This window comes from Dermacentor albipictus, chromosome 3 (genome assembly GCF_038994185.2).
Source record: "Dermacentor albipictus isolate Rhodes 1998 colony chromosome 3, USDA_Dalb.pri_finalv2, whole genome shotgun sequence".
Classification (NCBI taxonomy): Eukaryota; Metazoa; Arthropoda; class Arachnida; order Ixodida; family Ixodidae; genus Dermacentor; species Dermacentor albipictus.
In genome coordinates, this window is record NC_091823.1 from 173,849,825 (window position 1) to 173,869,262 (window position 19,438).

Consider the following 19,438-nt stretch of genomic DNA (forward strand, 5'->3'; position numbering starts at 1 on the left):
GATCTGCATTTTCTTGCCAAGATATGCATGCTCTCAGCAATGCAGCTTGTGCTTGGTGTGTACCAGGTGGACCATGCAGCCAATGTACACCGAATATCACTACGTGTTAATTTATTCAAGGAGTTCTGCAGAGTTGAAAGGTACATTTCATGCAGTTTATAAATAGAAATTTTTTGCACCTATGTACCAAGCAAATCCAGAGGGAGTGCTGATATCATTTAGACAGCGTTTTAAAAGATGCCAGTGTAATCAGTAAATTTCTTTTTTACTTTAAGAGAAACATCCAGCTTTCACCCTGCTCCCTGGAATCAAAAGTATGTTATGAAACGATGCAAGTAGAAAACACCTTCATAATTACATGTGAAAGTCTACACGAGCATGCAAAAGGTCTTTTGTTGTGTGTCACTGCTGTTTGACAGCCTGAGCGTGCTTGGCTATAAAATTCATGTGTGCCTTGTTCAGGCTGATGTGGTCAAACATGGTCGACGTCCACTTTTTTAATTAATGGAAAGAAGAAAAATATAGAAGTCAAGGCTGTGGAACTTAACATTGCTTCTCCTGGTATTGATTAAAAAAAGCCAGTCGCAGTTTGTTGAATAGTTTGTCAGGCTCAATTTATTGACAATACCTCCTTGCAGCTGGCAAGGCTTCAATATTTAAGCTGTCTTCATGATTCGCGTAGAACATTTCAAAAAATAATTTTTTGCAATAAAAAAAAAATGATGCCTTTTTGTAACTTCTGGCATGCATCGCAGACATGTAGGACTATGTAATGACGTATCATAGAGATTTTTAGGCTGACAGCAACTTTTTTGACCACCATAGCAATAGAGCTATTAAAAACATAGATCCTCTATGATGAAATTATCAGCTTCAAAAGCTCAGGGCAGTAATGAATTCCACTCTTGTATGGATTAACTGATGAAACTGCCTGTGGCTGCAGCAAGTCAGTCAACCGGAAATAGATTTCATTATTTCAACATTGTTTACTTTCATTTTACTTGATAAGGTGTTTCAAAAGAGCATAAACCATCTAAGCTTCCATCTAGCCCACAGTGTCTGGAAATTGTACTTTGAATCATTCAGGTGGCATGTGAAGTTTTTATGTCTTAAATAGGTTAGGTAATCCTTCTTTCTGTAAACACATTCAAGCTTCATAATACTGTTACATTGCAGAAGTCCCATATAAAGATATATTTACAATATTTACTCGGGGGACAACGATGCATAAACAAGATGGCTGTCAAGACTGATTCCACCTCTGCATGTCAAATCGTGTTCTCCTGGCTGACACTACTCTTGGTTGCGTCATAACATAACTCCCACTTGTAAAGGCGCCGTCTCGGCACTAACTAAAGGGTGGTGAACTTGCGGCAAAGTAAGGCTTCAGACGAGACACATGTACAACGGCCGTGGGGACACTCCAGTCCAGAGGAGTGATCTTGTAGTTCACATCGTCAAGCTGACACGGTATTGTGTAGGGCCCTGTGTAGCGCGGCAGCAGCTTTTCATACAAGTCGATGCGGCGAGATGGTGTCCATAGGAGGATGACGGAGCCAGGAGGAAATCAAACGTCCCGATGTCGGCTGTCGTACCGGATCTTCACTGCGGCCTGAGACTCAGTGAGCCAAGAGATGGCAATCTAGCATGCCGTGCGAGCCCGGGTGAACCCGTCTTGAGCATATTCAGTGGGAGTGTTCGTCGAGGATGGAAGCAGTGCATCAAAAGGCAAAGAACTATGGCAGCCGAACCGTAGGTAAAAGGGGAAAAAGCCAGTGATCTTGTGATTTGACGAATTATTGGCGAAGGTCACAAAGAGTAACATGCTGTCCCAATTACTGTGGTCGTCAGAAATGTACATCGACAGCATTTCTGTCAACATGCAATTGAGCCGCTCCTCCAGTCCATTTGTCTGTGGGTGTTAGGCGGTGGAAAGCTTATGCTCGAAGAACAAGAGGAAGTATGTCTTCAACTCCGTGAGGGCGCTAAAGGCAACACTCGACGCCAAATTTGAGGCTATGTTGAAAGCCAAGCTAGTCGAATTCTAGTCGTGCATTGATGCCAAGCTCGCCAATTTCGCAGAAACAATGATGACACGCCTAGAGACTCAAATGGAGTCTATCCTTACTAGAATCAAAAGTTCCTTCGAAACAAAACTCGCACAACTTGACCTCCGTCTACAGAGCAGAGAACAAACACAGGAGGCCCTCATACCTGCCCTGCAACATCACGTACCCAACTTCACCTTCACAATCCCCCCTGTTTCCCCCAAAAGCACTCCACTTCCTAGGCACTGCCCACCCACGCTTCACTATGGCGGCACAGGGACAATAATCACACCAATCTTACACTATTACAATGCGATTGCCGCAGCTTCAGGGGAAAGTGAGTGCAGCTGCAGCAGTTCCTACCTACACTAAACCCTCCACCCTCCATCATCCTCCTGCAGGATACACAGCTCAAAGCCAACCTCCCCAGCTACGATGCTCAATACTCCGATGTCACAGACACGCCACATATCACCACACTCGTCTGCAAAACATTACGGACCCTTTTATGGACCCTTTTCCTGGCATTACTCAAGTTCCCGACCACATCCAATCATCGTCGCATTCCAATTATGCTGCGCCAGGGCGCGTCCACCACGTTACTGGACCCGTCAGACAGGTTGGCAGCCCCCACCTCATGCGCCGCATGTCGAGCCATTGTCGCCCCCCCCCCCCCCCCCCCCCCGTTTGACTCTTCCCGAAAGTGCAACGGGAGGCTGGCACGGTTCCAGGTAGTTGATCTTAGTCCCAAGCAAAGCTGTTTTTCGGCTCTGGAAGGTCGTTTGAGAACAACCCGTCTCCTCCAGCTGAGTGCTTCCAGGCGAGGAGGCAACGCCGGAGGCAAGTCAACACCCGGACAATGGAGCCCTTGGAGCGTCCCCATTGGCCGAATGTGACGGCACTTGCACGGGCGCCTACCATTGGAGGAAAATGACGACACCTGAGCTGGCTCGACGATTGGTCGGAAATGACGTGACCCAGAGAGATCGAAGGGGTTAAATTTGAGAGACAGGGAGAAGAGTTTTTCTTCGTTCTTCTTGCCCCAGGCCACAGCGTCCAATTTGCTGCCAGCCGTCGATGACTTTGACTGTTCATTACTTTGTGTTATTACTGTAAATGTAAATAAACCTTCAGTTCTCAGAATCCTCCTCAACGTTGGCCAACTCCCGCACTCAACGGCAAGATCCAGTAGCCCTGTGCAAGCAGTCCAAGGCGTCCGCAATACGCAGCAAGGGGTATACATCCTAGCGTGTGATTGTGTTGAGGTGTCTGTAATCCACAAAAAAGCACCAACTGCCGTTCTTCTTCTTGACAAGGACAACAGGGTACACCCACGAACTGCAATATGGCTGGATAGCACCTTCAGTCAACATTTTATCAACTTCTCATTGTACAACTCGTCGTTCAGCATGTGAAACACGGTACGGCCAGTGGCATATTGGATTGGCGTCTCCGGTGTAAATGCAATGAGTGACTACCGATGTCTGGGCTAAAGGGCGGCCGTCAAGGTAAAAAATGTTGCGGTAGGTTTCTAAGAGACGGCGGTGGTCAGCAGCTTGCACCAGGAAAAGATCAGGTGCAATCGTCTTGGTAAATTCGTCTGTGAGAGTCAGCAAATCAGAGGATCCTGCAAAGAGTGACGGAATTTCGGCGTTAAGAGCCGATATCGCAATCGTTCACAGGCGAGATGTCACCCAAAGACATGCCTCTGGAAAGAAATTGAGTTGAGCAGTTAAAATTAAGGAGAGGGAGGAAAGTCTGATTGCCTGTAACAAAGAGCATGGTACAGAGAATGGCCAAATTTCTTTCAAGCAGTATGTCAGCGATGGGTACATGAATGCCATCAGGAACAGATGGGAATGACAGTAGAGTGACGTACGTAGTGGCTTGAGGCGACACGCGGATATCTGCGGGAGAACATACCCGTGGTTGTGTAACTGGTGGATTATAGCAGCCTTGGGGCAGTTCAAGCTGAATGACACTAGACGTGCAATCAAAGAAGGCTGAGTGGGACGATCAAAAGTCTAAGCCGACTATAACGTTGTTAGGGCATTGTTACAAAACGGCAAACAAAAGCATCATCGGCAAAGTGGTCAAAGGGTTTTGCGGTCGAGTCATCAATGCAACGTCACCTCCAGAAGCTGCATTGCTTAGTTTTCTGAAGAGGGGCATCGGGACTGCATCGGGCATGGTAGGCAACGAGCCTGCAGTGATGCGGACGATGGTGGAACAGCTGGTGGTGAACGGGACTGGTGGCACTCGAATAACGACAAGGGACTGTTTCAAGGGGTATGAGAGTCATTGTTTGGCATTTGTGGTGCCAGTGGAGGCTGGTAATGACGCTCGCTCTGTTAGGGGTGATCATCATCATCAGCAGCAGCAGCCTGGTCACGCCCACTGCAGGGCAAAGGCCTCTCCCATATTTCTCCAACAACCCCGGTCATGTACTAATTGTGGCCATGCCGTCCCTGCAAACTTCTTAATCTCATCCGCCCACCTAACTTTCTGCCACCCCCTGCTACGCTTCCCTTCCCTTGGAATCCAGTCCGTAACCCTTAATGACCATCGGTTATCTTCCCTCCTCATTACATGTTCTGCCCATGGCCATTTCTTTTTCTTGATTTCAACTAAGATGTCATTAACTCGCGTTTGTTCTCTCATCCAATCTGCTCTTTTCTTATCCCTTAACGTTACTCCTATCATTCTTCTTTCCATAGCTCGTTGTGTCGTCCTCAATTTGAGTAGAACCCTTTTCGTAAGCCTCCAGGTTTCTGCCCCATAGGTTAGTACTGGTAAGACACAGCTATTATACACTTTTCTCTTGAGGGATAATGGCAACCTGCTGTTCATGATCTGAGAATGCTGGCCAAACACACCCCAGCCCATTCAGCAGAATAAGAATGGGGGTGATAATAACTGTTAAATGGTGGTCTCAGAGGGGAGAAGACGGTACGGTTGCTACAATGGCAAGCAATGGGACCAATATGCCGGCAGGCAAAAGAGATTGGCTGTTCATCTGTGGTTCACCACTCGGCTAGATTTTGTTAGTGTGCAGGATACTGCAGACCAGTCGATAGACCTGGAGCATGAGACAGCTGTGAAGCGGAATTGCACATACATAATGAACTCCAAAATTAGGTAGTGTGTTCTCAGCAAAAAGCCAGGTGGTTGCCATAATTTTAGCCCTCCACTGTTGTTCCTCAGAACCCCTATGCCATAAAGGTGTTGCACAATGCACTTTCAGTTGCAATCCTGTCTGATCAGGGTCGAATTTCTCGCTGGTGATTGGTTCATTTATGCAGGTTGCAGAAGGATGCCGATTGCGATTTTGAAATCCCAGTCGTGCTCAATCACAATAGAAAGTGCCCATGTGACACCCATATTGCATTAAGACACTGAACCCAATCGATTAATCAGTCAACCTTGCTCCCTGTTCTCTTTGCAGCTTCCGCAGCTGCCGGCCTTGGAAGCAAGAATGGAGGCCGCCCCTGGCTCCAGGGGCTCCAAGTTGACAGCGGCACCTTGTCCTCGACAATGCTCGAGGGACTCTTGGCACCTGAGCACACGGAGAATGTGGTGTGTTGGTTGGTTCATGCCGCACACTCTTTTTTTGTGATGCGTAGGCGTTTTCACAGTATAAACTCTGATTGCGGGAACCACTAACTTTGTGTGCATCTTTTCATTTTGAACTGAAAGCATTGACCTATTATCTGACAGACAAGTGATCCCAGCAATAGGACAAGACGTGCTGCTTGAGTCACACATTCAAACAGGCATTTCTGCTTACCCATAGAGATCCTTTGTTTTTGACATTTCCAGTTGGGAAGAATCATCAGCACAACCCTGTGCCTTCTGACACCCCTGTCACGATCCACCCCGGGTCGTGAACAAGGGAGGTCTTGTGGCGCCCTCCGTTAGCCAGACGCTCCGTGGCATGGTGGTGCTGAACGATGACTGACCGGCGAGCAGCCGTGCTCGTCGGTGTTTATTGTGGTGCGGTGACCAATGTTGCCTGCCGAGCTTTAGCAGGCCACCGAGCTTGGCGGGCGAACCAAGATTATGCCCGAGGGGCCGTCACATACTTGCTACACCCCCTTACACCCAGTTTGTTTGTTAAAGAAAAAACAAACGTCCATGTTCACACTATGAGGCTCTGCCTCCACCCTAGCTGGGTTGACTGTGCCTGCTACCCAGGCGAGTAACGGTCTGGTGGGCTCCGCCGTCGAGTACTCCGCCTGTGCACCGGTGTTGACAGGTTCGTAGTGGTCGGCCTTGCGAGTGGTGCTGGGCTCGACACCGGTCCAACGGGTGCTGCACCACTGGCTACGGTTGCCGCCTCTGAGTTGGGTGGTACTCCGCTGGAAGCGACTGGTGCTGCCGCTAGTTTTCCTGCGGGCTGGAACTCAGTGGCAATCGTGGGTGCTGGCCAGGTCCCGAGGCGAGGCCTGACATTGTCGGCATGTCTGTGCCACATGGCCCCATCTGGCATGCTGACGAGCAGCGATGAGGCGCTGGCAGGAGACACCACCTGTCCAGCAGACCAGGGTGGGCCAGGACAATGAAGTAAACTCCCCCTTTAGGGGGGGGTTTACTTCATTATAGCTTATGCACCCATTCATTCTTCATCTTCCTGTGAACCTCCAACTCATTTGAATTTCTTTTGTCTTTCTTGGCTCACTAATTCATTTGTTTTTGTTTAACATTTCTGGCTTATCGGTTTGTGAATTCATGAATAGTGCATTTATATATTTTATTTATACTGTGATCTTTATCATGCTCTCACTGGAGTGCAGGAGTGAGCAGGCTGCACAAGTAGAATATTTAAGCTAAATGCATGTAAAGACAAAAAAACAAACAGTTATCACTTTATGCTAGCATACTGTACACAACAGCATTGACAAAACAGCTCTCTAATGTAGAAAGTCCGCCTTCTATGCATACTGGGCAACATTGCAAACAAAAATTTCCGGCAGAAATAATACCAGGATGACTGTCAACCTTAATGCACTTGGCATTGAAGTGATGTATGTAGTGACGCACTGTAGTGCCACCAACAAAAACCGTCATGTACAGTAAAACCCTGTTATAACGAGACATGATGTAACGAACTAATGGATATAATGAAGCAATTGTAATTCCCCTTGAAATTTTAATAGGTGCCTATGAATTGAAAACCTCTTTTTAACGAAACTAAAATTTCCTCGCAATGGGTATAACGTACCTTTTCTTTTTTTTTTCTTCCACAATGAACATTTACTGACCATTTCGTTACCCGTCAGGTAAATGTCTTATAGCATGCAACGTGCGCGCCTCCTGGCCTCCCCTTTCCTGTGGAACTGATGGACCGCCCGCTCTTCTGCTACATGCGTGGGGCAGCGCCAACTGCAGTTTTGTTGTTGCTTGTTGTTGCCTGCATGCACATCAAGGATATGAGTGTTTCTATCGGTTCATTCGTGCAAGTTACGGCCGCCAGAAAGGAGATGGAGGATGGCAACGGCAAGGTGGCTATGCTGAAAGCCGTCAAGTCCGGCATGAAGAAGAGAAAAGGGGCCGAATATTTTGGCACATCAAAGAAGCTGTGACTGGTGCGGTCACACGTGACGTAAAAGGTGACAGAAAGAAGTTGTGAGCCCCCGCTTTCAAAGCTGTGGAGAAGGTGGTCTTCAAGTGGTTTTTGGTCGCAAAAGCAAGCGGCACTCCTGTGAGGGGGCACTGTTGCGGGACAAAGCGAGGGACTTCGCGTGCATCATGGGGCACGATAATCTTGTGGTGAGTGTTGGCTGGCTGCAGCTTTTCAAGGAGCGCCACGACATCGTCGGCAGGGCTGTCAGCGGGGAAGCGCAGTCTGTCGACCGCGAAGTTGCAGTGGCGTGGGTGGAGACAAACGTTGGACAGCGGCTAGAAAAATACAGTGCCAAGGATTTGTTCAATGCAGATGAGACCGTCTCTTCTGCCAGAGCAGGGTGTCTACCAACCGGGAATTCTCAGGGATTTTCAATAGTCTGGAAATACTCAGGGAAAACTCAGGGAATCTGTGCTTGTATCAGGGAAAATGGGTGTAATTTTTTTGAAAGAGAATGAAAGTCGTGGTATTGCTGGCTCGAGTAACAGAGAGGAATCGTGAAGAAACTACTTTGACGCCGTGTCGTTAGCTGGAGGAGTTGCCAGTGTACAGTCAACGATCCGCTTCCCGAACGCCTGATGATTCAGACAGCTTCGCGGCACCATCTCGTACCTCATAGAGTCAGTGTATAAGCACATCTAAAATTCCAGACACAAGAACCCTTTGCCATCCGATTTTCCAGACTTCTTGCCATGACCGTAGGTCAGAAATCGCATTAATCAAAGCCACCACCGCCGCCATTTTGATTACCTCGCCGCCTCAAACTGGCGCTCTCGCACACAGATCCGTTCGCGGATCTGCATGCGAGAGCACCAGATCACACAGACAACAATAGCGTTGTCTATGTCCCTTCACTCGTCCTGTTGCTGAACACCGGTTTTATTGTTCGTAAAGCACAACGCGTTGCATAATGCAGATTCTCAAAAGTCAGCTTCGCCTTAATACAATAGTGCCACGCAGTGAAGCATAACAAGTATTGAAATGGGCAATAGTCACGGGAGACAGTATGCATTCCATAATTATGCACACATGCACCCGCAATCTTCTGTCATAGTAAGAGTACCAATATGCCTAATAAGTATCATCATCATCAGCCTAGTTACGCCCACTGCAGGGCTAAGGCCTCTCCCATACTTCTCCAACTACCCCGGTCATGTACTAATTGTGGCCATGTTGTCCCTGCAAACTTCTTAATCTCATCCGCCCACCTAACTTTCTGCCACCCCCTACTATGGTTCCCTTCCCTTGGAATCCAGTCCGTAACCCTTAATGACCATCGGTTATCTTCCCTCCTCATTACATGTCCTGCCCACTCCCATTTCTTTTTCTTGATTTCAACTAAGATGTCATTAACTCGCGTTTGTTGCCTCACCCAATCTGCTCTTTTCTTATCCCTTAACGTTACACCCATCATTCTTCTTTCCATAGCTTGTTGCGTTGTCCTCAATTTAAGTAGAACCCTTTTCGTAAGCCTCCAGGTTTCTGTCCCGTACGTGAGTACTAGTAAGACACAGCTGTTATACACTTTTCTCTTGAGAGATAATGGCAACCTGCTGTTCATGTTCTGAGAATGCCTGCCAAATGCACCCCAGCCCATTATTTCAGTCTCATGATCCAGATCTGTAGTCACTACCTGCCCTAAGTAGATGTATACCCTTACCACTTCCAGTGCCTCACTACCTATTGTAAACTGCTGTTCTCTTCTGAAACTGTTAAACATTACTTTAGTTGTCTGCAGATTAATTTTTAGATCCACCCTTCTGCTTTGCCTGTCGAGGTCAGTGAGGTCGCCTGAGTTACTAAGCAAGGCAATATCATCAGCGAATCGCAAGTTACTAAGGTATTCTCCATTAACTCTTATCCCCAATTCTTCCCAATCTAGGTCTCTGGATACCTCCTGTAAGCACGCCATGAATAGCATTGGAGAGATCGTATCTCCCTGCCTGACGCCTAATAAGTATACTGAAAGGCATTGAGAGCTTTTTCGTATGTGCCTGTGGCGATTTGAGTCCAAAAGGACCCCTCGCCAGGTCTGGCCATTTTGAGCTGACAAGTGCAGAGCATGCATTGCGTGATAACAGTCGTGTTTGCAATGTATTGCATCGCCACACACCGCGGAAAGACCTTTCCCCTTCATTTTCCCTCCCTTCAAAAGACGCCATTTTCCCTTCATCTCGCGGCCGCTGCGCACCAAGCCAGAGGACTACGTACACGTGCTAGTGCGCCTACGTACACGTGTTTGCACTGTGACATCGCCTGTGGTGACACATGACTTCAAGAAATATTCAAGGCAACATCTGTTATTTGTGTAATATGTTGCTTGAATAGACGAAATAAAGCTTAGAGAAATAATAAAACACACCAACCGAATGTCTGCATGTTCTTGTTTTACTTCACACCGTAGCAGGAGAGATGCACTTCCGTTTCATCTGCTTGTTCCCACGTCGTGCAATCGCCCGCAGACACTGAAAGCGCGGGATCATGCTCTGTGATCCGCTTGTCTGCCTTGGTATTTGTGTAAGACTGACTTACACAGCTAGTCAGGTGTACTCGTACACAGTGCGCAAAATCGTGCACTGCGCGAAACGAGACAATCACAACAGCTCGTGTGTGACACCGTCAGTGCAAGTGCACAGCATCACAAAAACAGAAAAACAACTGAGGTGGAAAAAAAATGAAGGCAGGGTCCTTGTATGTATCATGCGAACGTCGAGGTCCAGTGTGGGAGAACGCAGGGAAGGAATTTCGCTTGCAGAGGTTAGATGGGGTGAGTAGAGAGAGTGTCTTGCTTGGCAGTGGAGCTCACCTACTGAAATCGTGGCACTAAAATATTTCTATCTCGGCTAATAATGAGCCGATATGAAATTTTTTTTGCGGCAGAACGCTCACTAGAGGAGACGTAACAACTTCCAGAGTATAACCAAAATTTATGGGGCCTGCTAAGGGCAGTAAAATATATGCATTCATTTTTTCAAACTGCCCTATTTTTTGGACGTTTTCGCGGCCCCTAGGGAGTCCGAGAAATAGGATGTTGACTGTACAACTGACCAAGAGGATGCTTCAAATAGTCTGCGAGGCGAACATATGGCAGAAGGAAGACGAGAACAGAAAGGACCTACGCATAGAAGAATGAACAGGAAAGGAAGCGTGCCACTGCTTAGTTGAAGGAGCTTGAGCTCGCACAAAAATGAAGTGTTGGCCGATACCGAGATGCAGGTGCCCCCTGTGCAAACAAAATAAACTCTTTAAAGCAGTAAAACGCAACACTGAGGCGTTGTGCGCAGGCTGAGAGTATGCGAGAACAGTTGAGGTTTACTTAAAAGCTGTTCTGAGAGAGAGAGAATATTACTTGTGAGAAAGTTCTGGCCTCATATGAATGAGCTTGCTATCAATTGATAGAAATAGCTCTTATTGAAAATGTTTGCTTCTACATACGTCTCCTTTTTATTTGTATTTTAGTATGTTCTAGTCAATTCGCAATGGATTTTACCTTTTTTCGTAGGTATTTTATTTGCTATGCATTTCACTAACCCCTCCCTTCTGTTTTATTTATACTACTCCTTAATATTAAAACTGGATTCAGTAGTTTTTCTTTGTTTTTAAGATACTTATTAGAGAGTAACAGCATCTGGTGACATGGTGTCAGCCCGTCTTGAAATAAAACCAAGTTCTCTGTCACTCAGGGAATTTCACGAAGCCACTTGGGGAAAACCTGAAAAATTCTGGGAATTTGGGAATGTCGACTTGGTAGACACCCTGGGTTAGTTACTACCAAAGATGCCTACTGCAAACCAGGTAATGTTCCCAATGAATGCTACTTTCATTAGGATTCCAACTGCTTACATAACATCCCCAGAAGAGACTTTGAAGTAATAAAAGGAAATGACCTGTACTTTACATTGGCACCTATTTCTTTTGTGCAGCCTGTTACGATGCCCGACCACAAGGGTGACGATTCGGACACACTGCTGGCTGGGGCTCAGAGAGATGTTCGGCCGACACCCCCCTGGGATACACCAGCTGGAGCCCACCCGTCGGCACGAACGGCTTGGCTCCTCGCCCTGGGCCTGGCAGCCGTGCTGCTGTTGCTTTTTGCTGGACTCTGTCCTGTGAGTAAGCACTGTCCTCCAAGTGGTCATGTAGGGTTGGCACACTGTCAGTCACTGAGACAGACAGCCAATCAATAAGTCAGTCCTCACACTTCAAGAAAGAGAAAGCTTCTGAAAAGGTCACTAAAGATGAATACAGTTGAACATCAATGTATCAAACAGTGCGGGGATCACAAAATAGTTTGGTATACCCAGAATCCAATATACAAAATGGTTTAAAGAAATGTGTCAGTCTTATGCAAGCTAATCAATAAACCACTCATGGCATAGTAAATACAGTAGAATTCCGTTTATTCCACTCTGGTTAATTCGATTTTTTGGTTAATTCGATATCGTCCCAAGGTCCCAGCGGGCACCTATGCATTTCTATGGGCCCAAACGTTCATTATTTCGATCCTGAAGCCTGACCTATATGGTGACTCCGATAATGACCCCTTTAGTGGCAGCATCTGTCTCGGTGCAACTTAGGAAACAGTGACTGCGTTGAAAATATGTTATCTCCAGCGAAAACGCAGATTTTCGGCTTACCCTAGAAAGATTTTGAAGCAGAGACAGCACCTCAAAATGTCTGATTACAGTATTTACCTAATCTTAACATGCACCTTCTGTTTTCTAAGGAAATTCGGCCAAAAATGACCTGCATGGTGCAATTGAACATTTTTTGTTAATTGTGCGTTCATTGCTTTGGACACACAGAACCTTGCAGTTGATTCGAGTGTGTGTTAGACTCAAGCAAATACTGCCAAATGAATCAGTGGTGTGTGTTATATATATATATATATATATATATATATATATATATATATTTCATCTTGTTTAATTTGACCCACCGAATAATTTGATAAATTTTGCCTGGTCCCATCAGGGTCAAATTAACAAAAGTAGACTGCAGACACAAGCAGTCTTTGCAGTTCACTTTGCTGATATAAATTGAATTACCGTATATATGCTTGTGTAAAAGCAGCACACCTAGATGGGGGCCTAAATATTTCATACAAAGGTGGCTCACGTCTGGTCCACACCTCCTTTTTTCCACGCACGCAAGGGGACACACACACAAGGGGACTAATGGGAGTTAGTGGCAGCATCAAAATGATGTCCAAGAAATTGCTTGGCAACTGCAACTGCATCAGTTGCCTGCTAATGTAAAATTTAAAAAAAATAACGACATAAAGAAACTTCGGGGAATGAACTCATCCTAATAGTAAATTGTCACTTTCTGGCCCCTGCAGGGGAGTCTGCGTCAGCAGGCATTTGGTGTGTTGCGACACCACGTACCCGAGCACATGAGGGTTGGACCGTCCTGCCTGTAGCTGTGTGCGACTTAGCCGTGTCTGGGGAAAAGGGGATCTTCAGGGTTGAGCTGATGCTGGGCGCGTTCGGACCTTCAAGGCCCCCCAGCAAAGGCAACACACCTCTTTGCCCTCTGTTTCACATAGACGGTATCTCCAGACTGACCCACCTGGAGGAAATTGGCACTCACCGTTTCCTGTTCTCTCCTTCAATCTTCTCCTTTCTCTCTAGATTTTTCATCTTTCCTGTTGTCTCTTCACTTCTTCTCACTTCCGAGCTTTTCAGCGGCAAGGTTAACCTTGTGTGGCCAACCAATCTTGGTTATGCTGTATTTGGCTACAATGGCGACGTACAGCCGGCGTTGGCAGAGCTTCTCTTGCAGGAACCCCTGTCATGTCCACACGTTGGGCTTGTTGGTGGGTGGTTGTCATCGCTGCCAAAAACCCCACTGTGCTAATAGACAGCACTTTTCTCAAACTTTCTGGTCACCCTAATAAACGAGGGTCAACCGAAGATGTCTTCAAGCTTTTTGGTCGCCAAATGCAGAACTTTCCTCGATTTCATGTGATTCATTGTGAAAAAGCAGACAGACCAGTAAGAACAATTTCACCTTTCCTTGTCTCGAAGTCTCTGACAGAAGTTTTTTGGTCCATGGTATGAAGCATCGAGGATGGCAAAAGGTGGTCTTCTTTGGAAGCCCTGCGACCAGAAACTATGAGAAACTGCGTAATCTAATTTAAACTGGAGACTTCCGATAACAGTAAACCCACATCAAAAAGTGAACACCAACCGCGGCACTGTCTCAGGTGATGATTTGTTGTAGCTGACTGCTGCAGAACTCTTGCAGAGCTTTAGTGAGCAGAATGTCATAAACGTTAAACTGATTAAGATGAGGTGCAACAGCAAAGAAATCCAGGCAGCGATCCTGGATCAAGTGTCCTGCCCGAGTCCGTCGAGGCTGGGTATGTCAAACTTCATGTTAGGCCATACGTGCCCAATCCTCTCAGATTCATCAAGGGCCAAAGGTTCAGCCACAGTTCACAGAACTTTCGAGGCCGGCTGATTTGTGCCAACTGTAGTGAGCATGAACATTCCATTGAAATGTACTAGAAGACTCCACATTGTGTCAACCGCGATGCCAAGCATGCCACGTACTCGTGGTCCTGCCCATCTTGGAAGAGATAGAAAGAAATCGTCACAATCAAAGTCAAAGAAAATATATCTTTCAAGGAGGCACGTAGGTGGGTATCATACCTGCCAGTGAATTTTCTTTACCTTCTCTTCTTACTTTCGTGGCACAGAGTGCCTCCAAGCTGGCGTAACCAGCTTACTTGGTAGAGAAAACTTTGCTTCAGCTGTCGCCGTTTCTCCTCTTCCATCAGAGATGGAACGCCATAGACGTTGAACTTGGAGAATAGACTTTATGTACACATTATATACATTGACAGCTATTTACAGTGGGTCCGACGTATCAACTCGACATAGCCGATAGTACATAGCACCGTTCGTACGTCAAGACGCTTGGGTTACACTGGGACCGGCGCCTTAACTCGGCAGAGCCGAAAGTGCAGAGCACCTTTCTTGCGCCCGGAACCCCTGTGAGAGGTTGGGAGCCCGGTTTTAAACCTTCGGTTGCCCCTCCCGAATCCCCTCACGGCAAATCACGACACCCCAGTGACCTGATTGGGTCAACTGGGCTGTCACCCATTGGGCACACTCTCTCTCACCCTCTCCCTGCGTTCCTCGGAACATTCAGAGAGATAGAGGGAGAGACAGTAACCACCAAACAACAAATAAACAAATAACATCCCAACCGTTTCGCCTCCGGGACATATATGGAAAAGTCTCCCGACACCTTGAAAAACACTTACGGGGAAACGGCCATCTGCGTTGCCCCGTCCTCGCGCCTTAACTAATCCCATCGCGCACTGCGTGCCGCAAAGGACACCCCTGCCGACGTGCGCCCGCCGATTAACAATGCCATCTTGTCCATTGTTCGTCTCGTCCAGCGGGCCCGCAAAGCTAAGTGCACCGATGGATTTGTCTCGGTGGCGCCAGCCTACCTTTCAAGAGACTGCGCGTCGGGTCACCGATCCCTCGGGTTTTAAGCTGCCGCTTTGTACCCCCCCGGCATGACCATAGACGCCCTAACGACGCTTTGCCTGCACGCGTGACAGGTTAAAATGTCCCGACGCGTCGGCGCGGGCTATTTGCCGTCAAAGAGCGTCTCCCGACTCATTACCAAAGCGCCCGGCTGGCTTTACTCTCGGCTAAGCCCGAAAACGGCGACCTCCCCCAATTCTAGGAAGGGAAATGACCTCTCAGCGTCCATGCCGTTTGGCAACATCCTTTACACTGCCCAAGAGCAGCTTTGCCAATACGGCCCATCAGGAGGCAGCGACACAGTGGCTTCTGGTAGCTGTCCAGCCCACACGCAGCGAGTCACCAGTGACGCCATCCACCCCCTTCGTGGCTGCAGCTAGAACTGGAAAGCTTGCGTCTAGAAAGGGCCCGTGAGCTAATCTTCTTCTCTTAAAGCTGCTATGTGTTCAAGAGACACATTTGAAAACCACACACGCAAGCTTTTTTCACCAGTACATCATCTATCGTAAAGACCGTGATGAGGCGAAAGCCTCGTCTGGCGGTGTAGCAGTAGTTGTCAAGTCCATAGCATGTCAGCATGTCGCCCTTCAGACGCTCCTTCAGGCAGTGTCAGTTTGGGCAATTCTTTTTGATAAATTGATTACTGTATGTCCTGTGTACCTACCCTCAAATTATCATTTTGGAAAAAGTGATTTTTATAACCTAATTGATCAGATTTTAATGCCTACAACATGATGTGGGGAGACTCACGATACAACACAAGAGGTTGTTTCATTTAAAATTTTCTTGTAAAATTTGGCCTATGCTTCTTCGTTAAGAAGGATCCAACCTATTATAATCTTCATCATAATTCATATTCATCAGTAAACCTGTCTTTCGGCTCTGCTTCAATTTTCCCTGACTTGCAGTGGAATGTAACCAAAAATCCCTCTTTGAGGGATCACTCCCCTACAATGTTAAAGTTAATACATCAATACGAATGCCCTCCACATGGCCCTCGGTGGACACTAGCCTCCACCATACGGACTCATTTTAAGGAATCGACTTACTTATCACGACATCTTATCACTGATTTTAATATAGACAACGCAGCAAGTAAATTCATTCCACAATCAAGTGGTAGCTCATCCAAAAGACAATACCGTGGTGAAACTATGAGTGCAAGAAGTTGCAGAACAAACAAAATAAAGCATGGGGCATACTGCATCGATACCCAACTGCGGAAAATCTGATCGAATTCAAAAACAATAAATCACAGGGAAGGTGGACACGATGGCTAGCTAGGAGGGCAAGCTGGGAAAGGTTCCTCTCTGGTATTTATTCATACACACAGGAGGCAAAAGTATGCAACGGGCTAAGGAGGCTTAAGGGGCAACAAATCCATCTGTTGCCCCTAGTGAATGAAGAAAGCAAGTTCGAAGACCAGGCCGACGCTCTTGGTGAACTTCAAGCGTGTGTCTAGCTCCACCCATTATTTGGAGAACTTCCTGAAATATAAAGGAATAGAAGAATGTAAGCCACTGAACTAGAAATGTAGCCGAAATGATCCTTATAACCATCCTTTTAGCATTGCCGAGCTTAAAGCTTCCTAGACTGCTTGTCAGAGCTCTGCCCCGGGCCCCGATAGAATCATGTATGATGTGATTCAGCACCTCCACCTGCCACCAAATCACACTACTACCACTCTTCAATACTGTCTTGTCTGCTGGGTATCTTCCATCTAAATGGCAAGAAGCTATTGTTATCCTAGTTTTGAAGCATGGTAAAGATTCTTCATTGCTGACCACTTACTGTCCTATAGCCCTTACGAGTTGCCTTTGTAAGCTTTTTGAGAAAATTATCAATCGCCATCTTGTATGTTTTCTAGAGTCCAGCAATATTCTTTACCCATTTCAATGGGGCTTTAGGGAAGGCCAATCTACAGCCGGCCGTCTCGTGCCCATTGAAGCAAACATCCGTGATGCATTTGTACACAAGTCGTACTTGTCTCTATTCCTTGATATGGTAAAGGCATAAGACGCGACATAGCGCTAGGGGATATTGCGAGACCTGTTAGAGATGGGCATACGAGGAGGTATGCTTAATATTATAGAAAGCTACCTCTCCAACCATACTTTCCGAGTCAGAATTGGCAATGTATTGTCCCGTCCATTTATACAAGAAGCTAGTGTACCTCAAGGAGGCATACACAGCCTCACGCTCTTCATTGTTAAGATGACCTCACCCTATTGCCTATTGAACCTCTACAAGAGCCTTGTTCGATCACGTTTGGACTATGGTGGATCCCGTGTGCTACCTGTGTATTCATCTGGCCGCAGGTGCCTTCAGAACAATCCCTATTGAGAGTCTATACTTTGAACCGAATGAGTGGTCCCTTAACCTTTAGAGAACATGCAGCAGTTTCACATATTTCCTCAAGGTACAGTTTATCAACACCCTTGCTACACATCCATTAACAATATGACATCTGTTGCACTATTCTCTAATCGTCCCTCAGCAAGGGAGCCTTTTTCAATGCGGGTCAGGAAACCCTGTGAAGAAATGGGTGTCTCAGTCATCAGACATTACCCGACGGCTCCAGGGAAGCTGTTGCCACCTTGGCAATGGCAACTTGTTGAATGTAGCACATCATTTATTGAGGTAACAAAACACACTCCAGATGTGCAAATGCAGATGCACTTTCTGGAGCTTCAGTCGAAGTACAACTGCCCAGTGTTTTACGTAGATGCTTCAAAGTCACAAGCCGGCGTCTCTGACGCAGCTGTTGGCCCATCGTTTTCAGAATCCGATGTTCTACACCCTGAAACCAGCATCTTCATGGCAGAGGCCTGTGCAGTACTATCGGCCACTAAATACACCAAGAAACCAAAGCTCCCAAAGGCCATTACTGTATTTACTTGATTCTGCCACACCCTCGATTATAATGCGCACCCTTTTCCGCGGCCAAGAAAAAAGGGAAAAAATGCTCTCGATTGTAACGCGCATCCATTTGCCATGACCTAAAAAAAAAAAGTCCCTTACAGTACTGTGCACCTCATTCTTTCATACAGAAATACAACTTTCTCTCATTTCGAAAAAACAAAGATTTACTCCCAATGCACTAAAGTTGTGCGGTAGTAGGAGCGCGAGAATTGACCTTTGTGTGGCCTCTCGCTTAAATGCGAACAAAGCGACGAGAACACAGCACAGTGTGCCTAGATGCGTAGATTCTTGTCTCCGCCGCAGATCGCTTTCACAATAGGGGCCGCACGGCTGCCACTTATGTAGCAGCCACCGGTGTAGAACGCCTCTCCTGTTTACACCAGTCCTGCACGCAAGTTTTGGGAACTCCGAGTGCTCGTGATGCGGCCCGATTTCTGTCCGTCTCCACACACACGATCGCTTTCCTTTTAATTGCGGCATTGTGATGAACTCTGCATGTCTTTGCAGTCGGCGCTTCCATGGTGATAGAGCAAATGCAGAAAATGGGAAGACGGACAGTGCACTAACCTAAGCCAAAGGAAGCATTGCCTAAGCACATGTACTGCAGCACATGGAGGAAGCTACGGCAGCTAGGCTCGAAGGGCGTACGAGGCGGCCATTTTGAAGTGCCGATGGCGATATGGTAACGCAGATTTATGGTTGTACTCGATTCTATTGCGCACGCAATTTTTGGACCCATTCTATCGGAAAAAAAGTGTGCATTTGATTTGAGTAAATATGGTACATTCAGATTCCTTAAGTGTCGTCAAACCTTTAGTCGCTGAAAAAACACAAATTCTGTAATCAACAACCTGTATTCATTGCTCTGCAAAACTTATGCATCCAGCCAACAGTTTGTATAATGTGGGATGCCTGGGGACAGGTGTACAGAGGGTAACGAGCTTGCAGATAAAATGGTAACTTCCATAGCTAAAATACGTAGAAATCCGTTCGTACCCATTCCTGTCACAGACTTGAAGCCATTCCATCGTAAAAAAAATTTGAGCTATTGGCAACACTTGTGGGATGAGCAAACATTGAATAAGCTCCATGTAATTAAGCCTGTTGTAGGGAACTGGCCATCATTAACAAAGTCACGACGATCTGAAGTTCTCTTTTTCTGCCTTAGAATAGGGCATCCAATGGTACACATTCATACCTTTGGCGCTTTCGCAGATGTGGCAAAAGACTGACTGCACTTCACATCTTGCTGGAGTGCCGGGAAGCAGCAGAAAAGCAATGAAGTCGCTTTTCTTTGGCATTCAAACAACATATCCCCTTACATCTGATACTGTTGCTTC

At 46.7% G+C, this 19,438-nt stretch overlaps 1 protein-coding gene across 2 annotated transcripts in view; it reads left to right on the forward strand.

The window, feature by feature from the left end:
* The window catches only part of LOC135902121 (tyrosine-protein phosphatase non-receptor type 7-like), a 138,208-nt gene that overhangs the window by 14,768 nt on the left and 104,002 nt on the right, over positions 1-19,438 (forward strand). For both annotated transcript variants that reach the window (XM_065432050.2, XM_065432049.2), the window contains exons 2-3: positions 5,494-5,624; positions 11,595-11,780. In XM_065432050.2, coding sequence (XP_065288122.1) covers positions 5,494-5,624; positions 11,595-11,780 — 317 coding nt within the window. The remainder of the gene's footprint in view (positions 1-5,493; positions 5,625-11,594; positions 11,781-19,438) is intronic.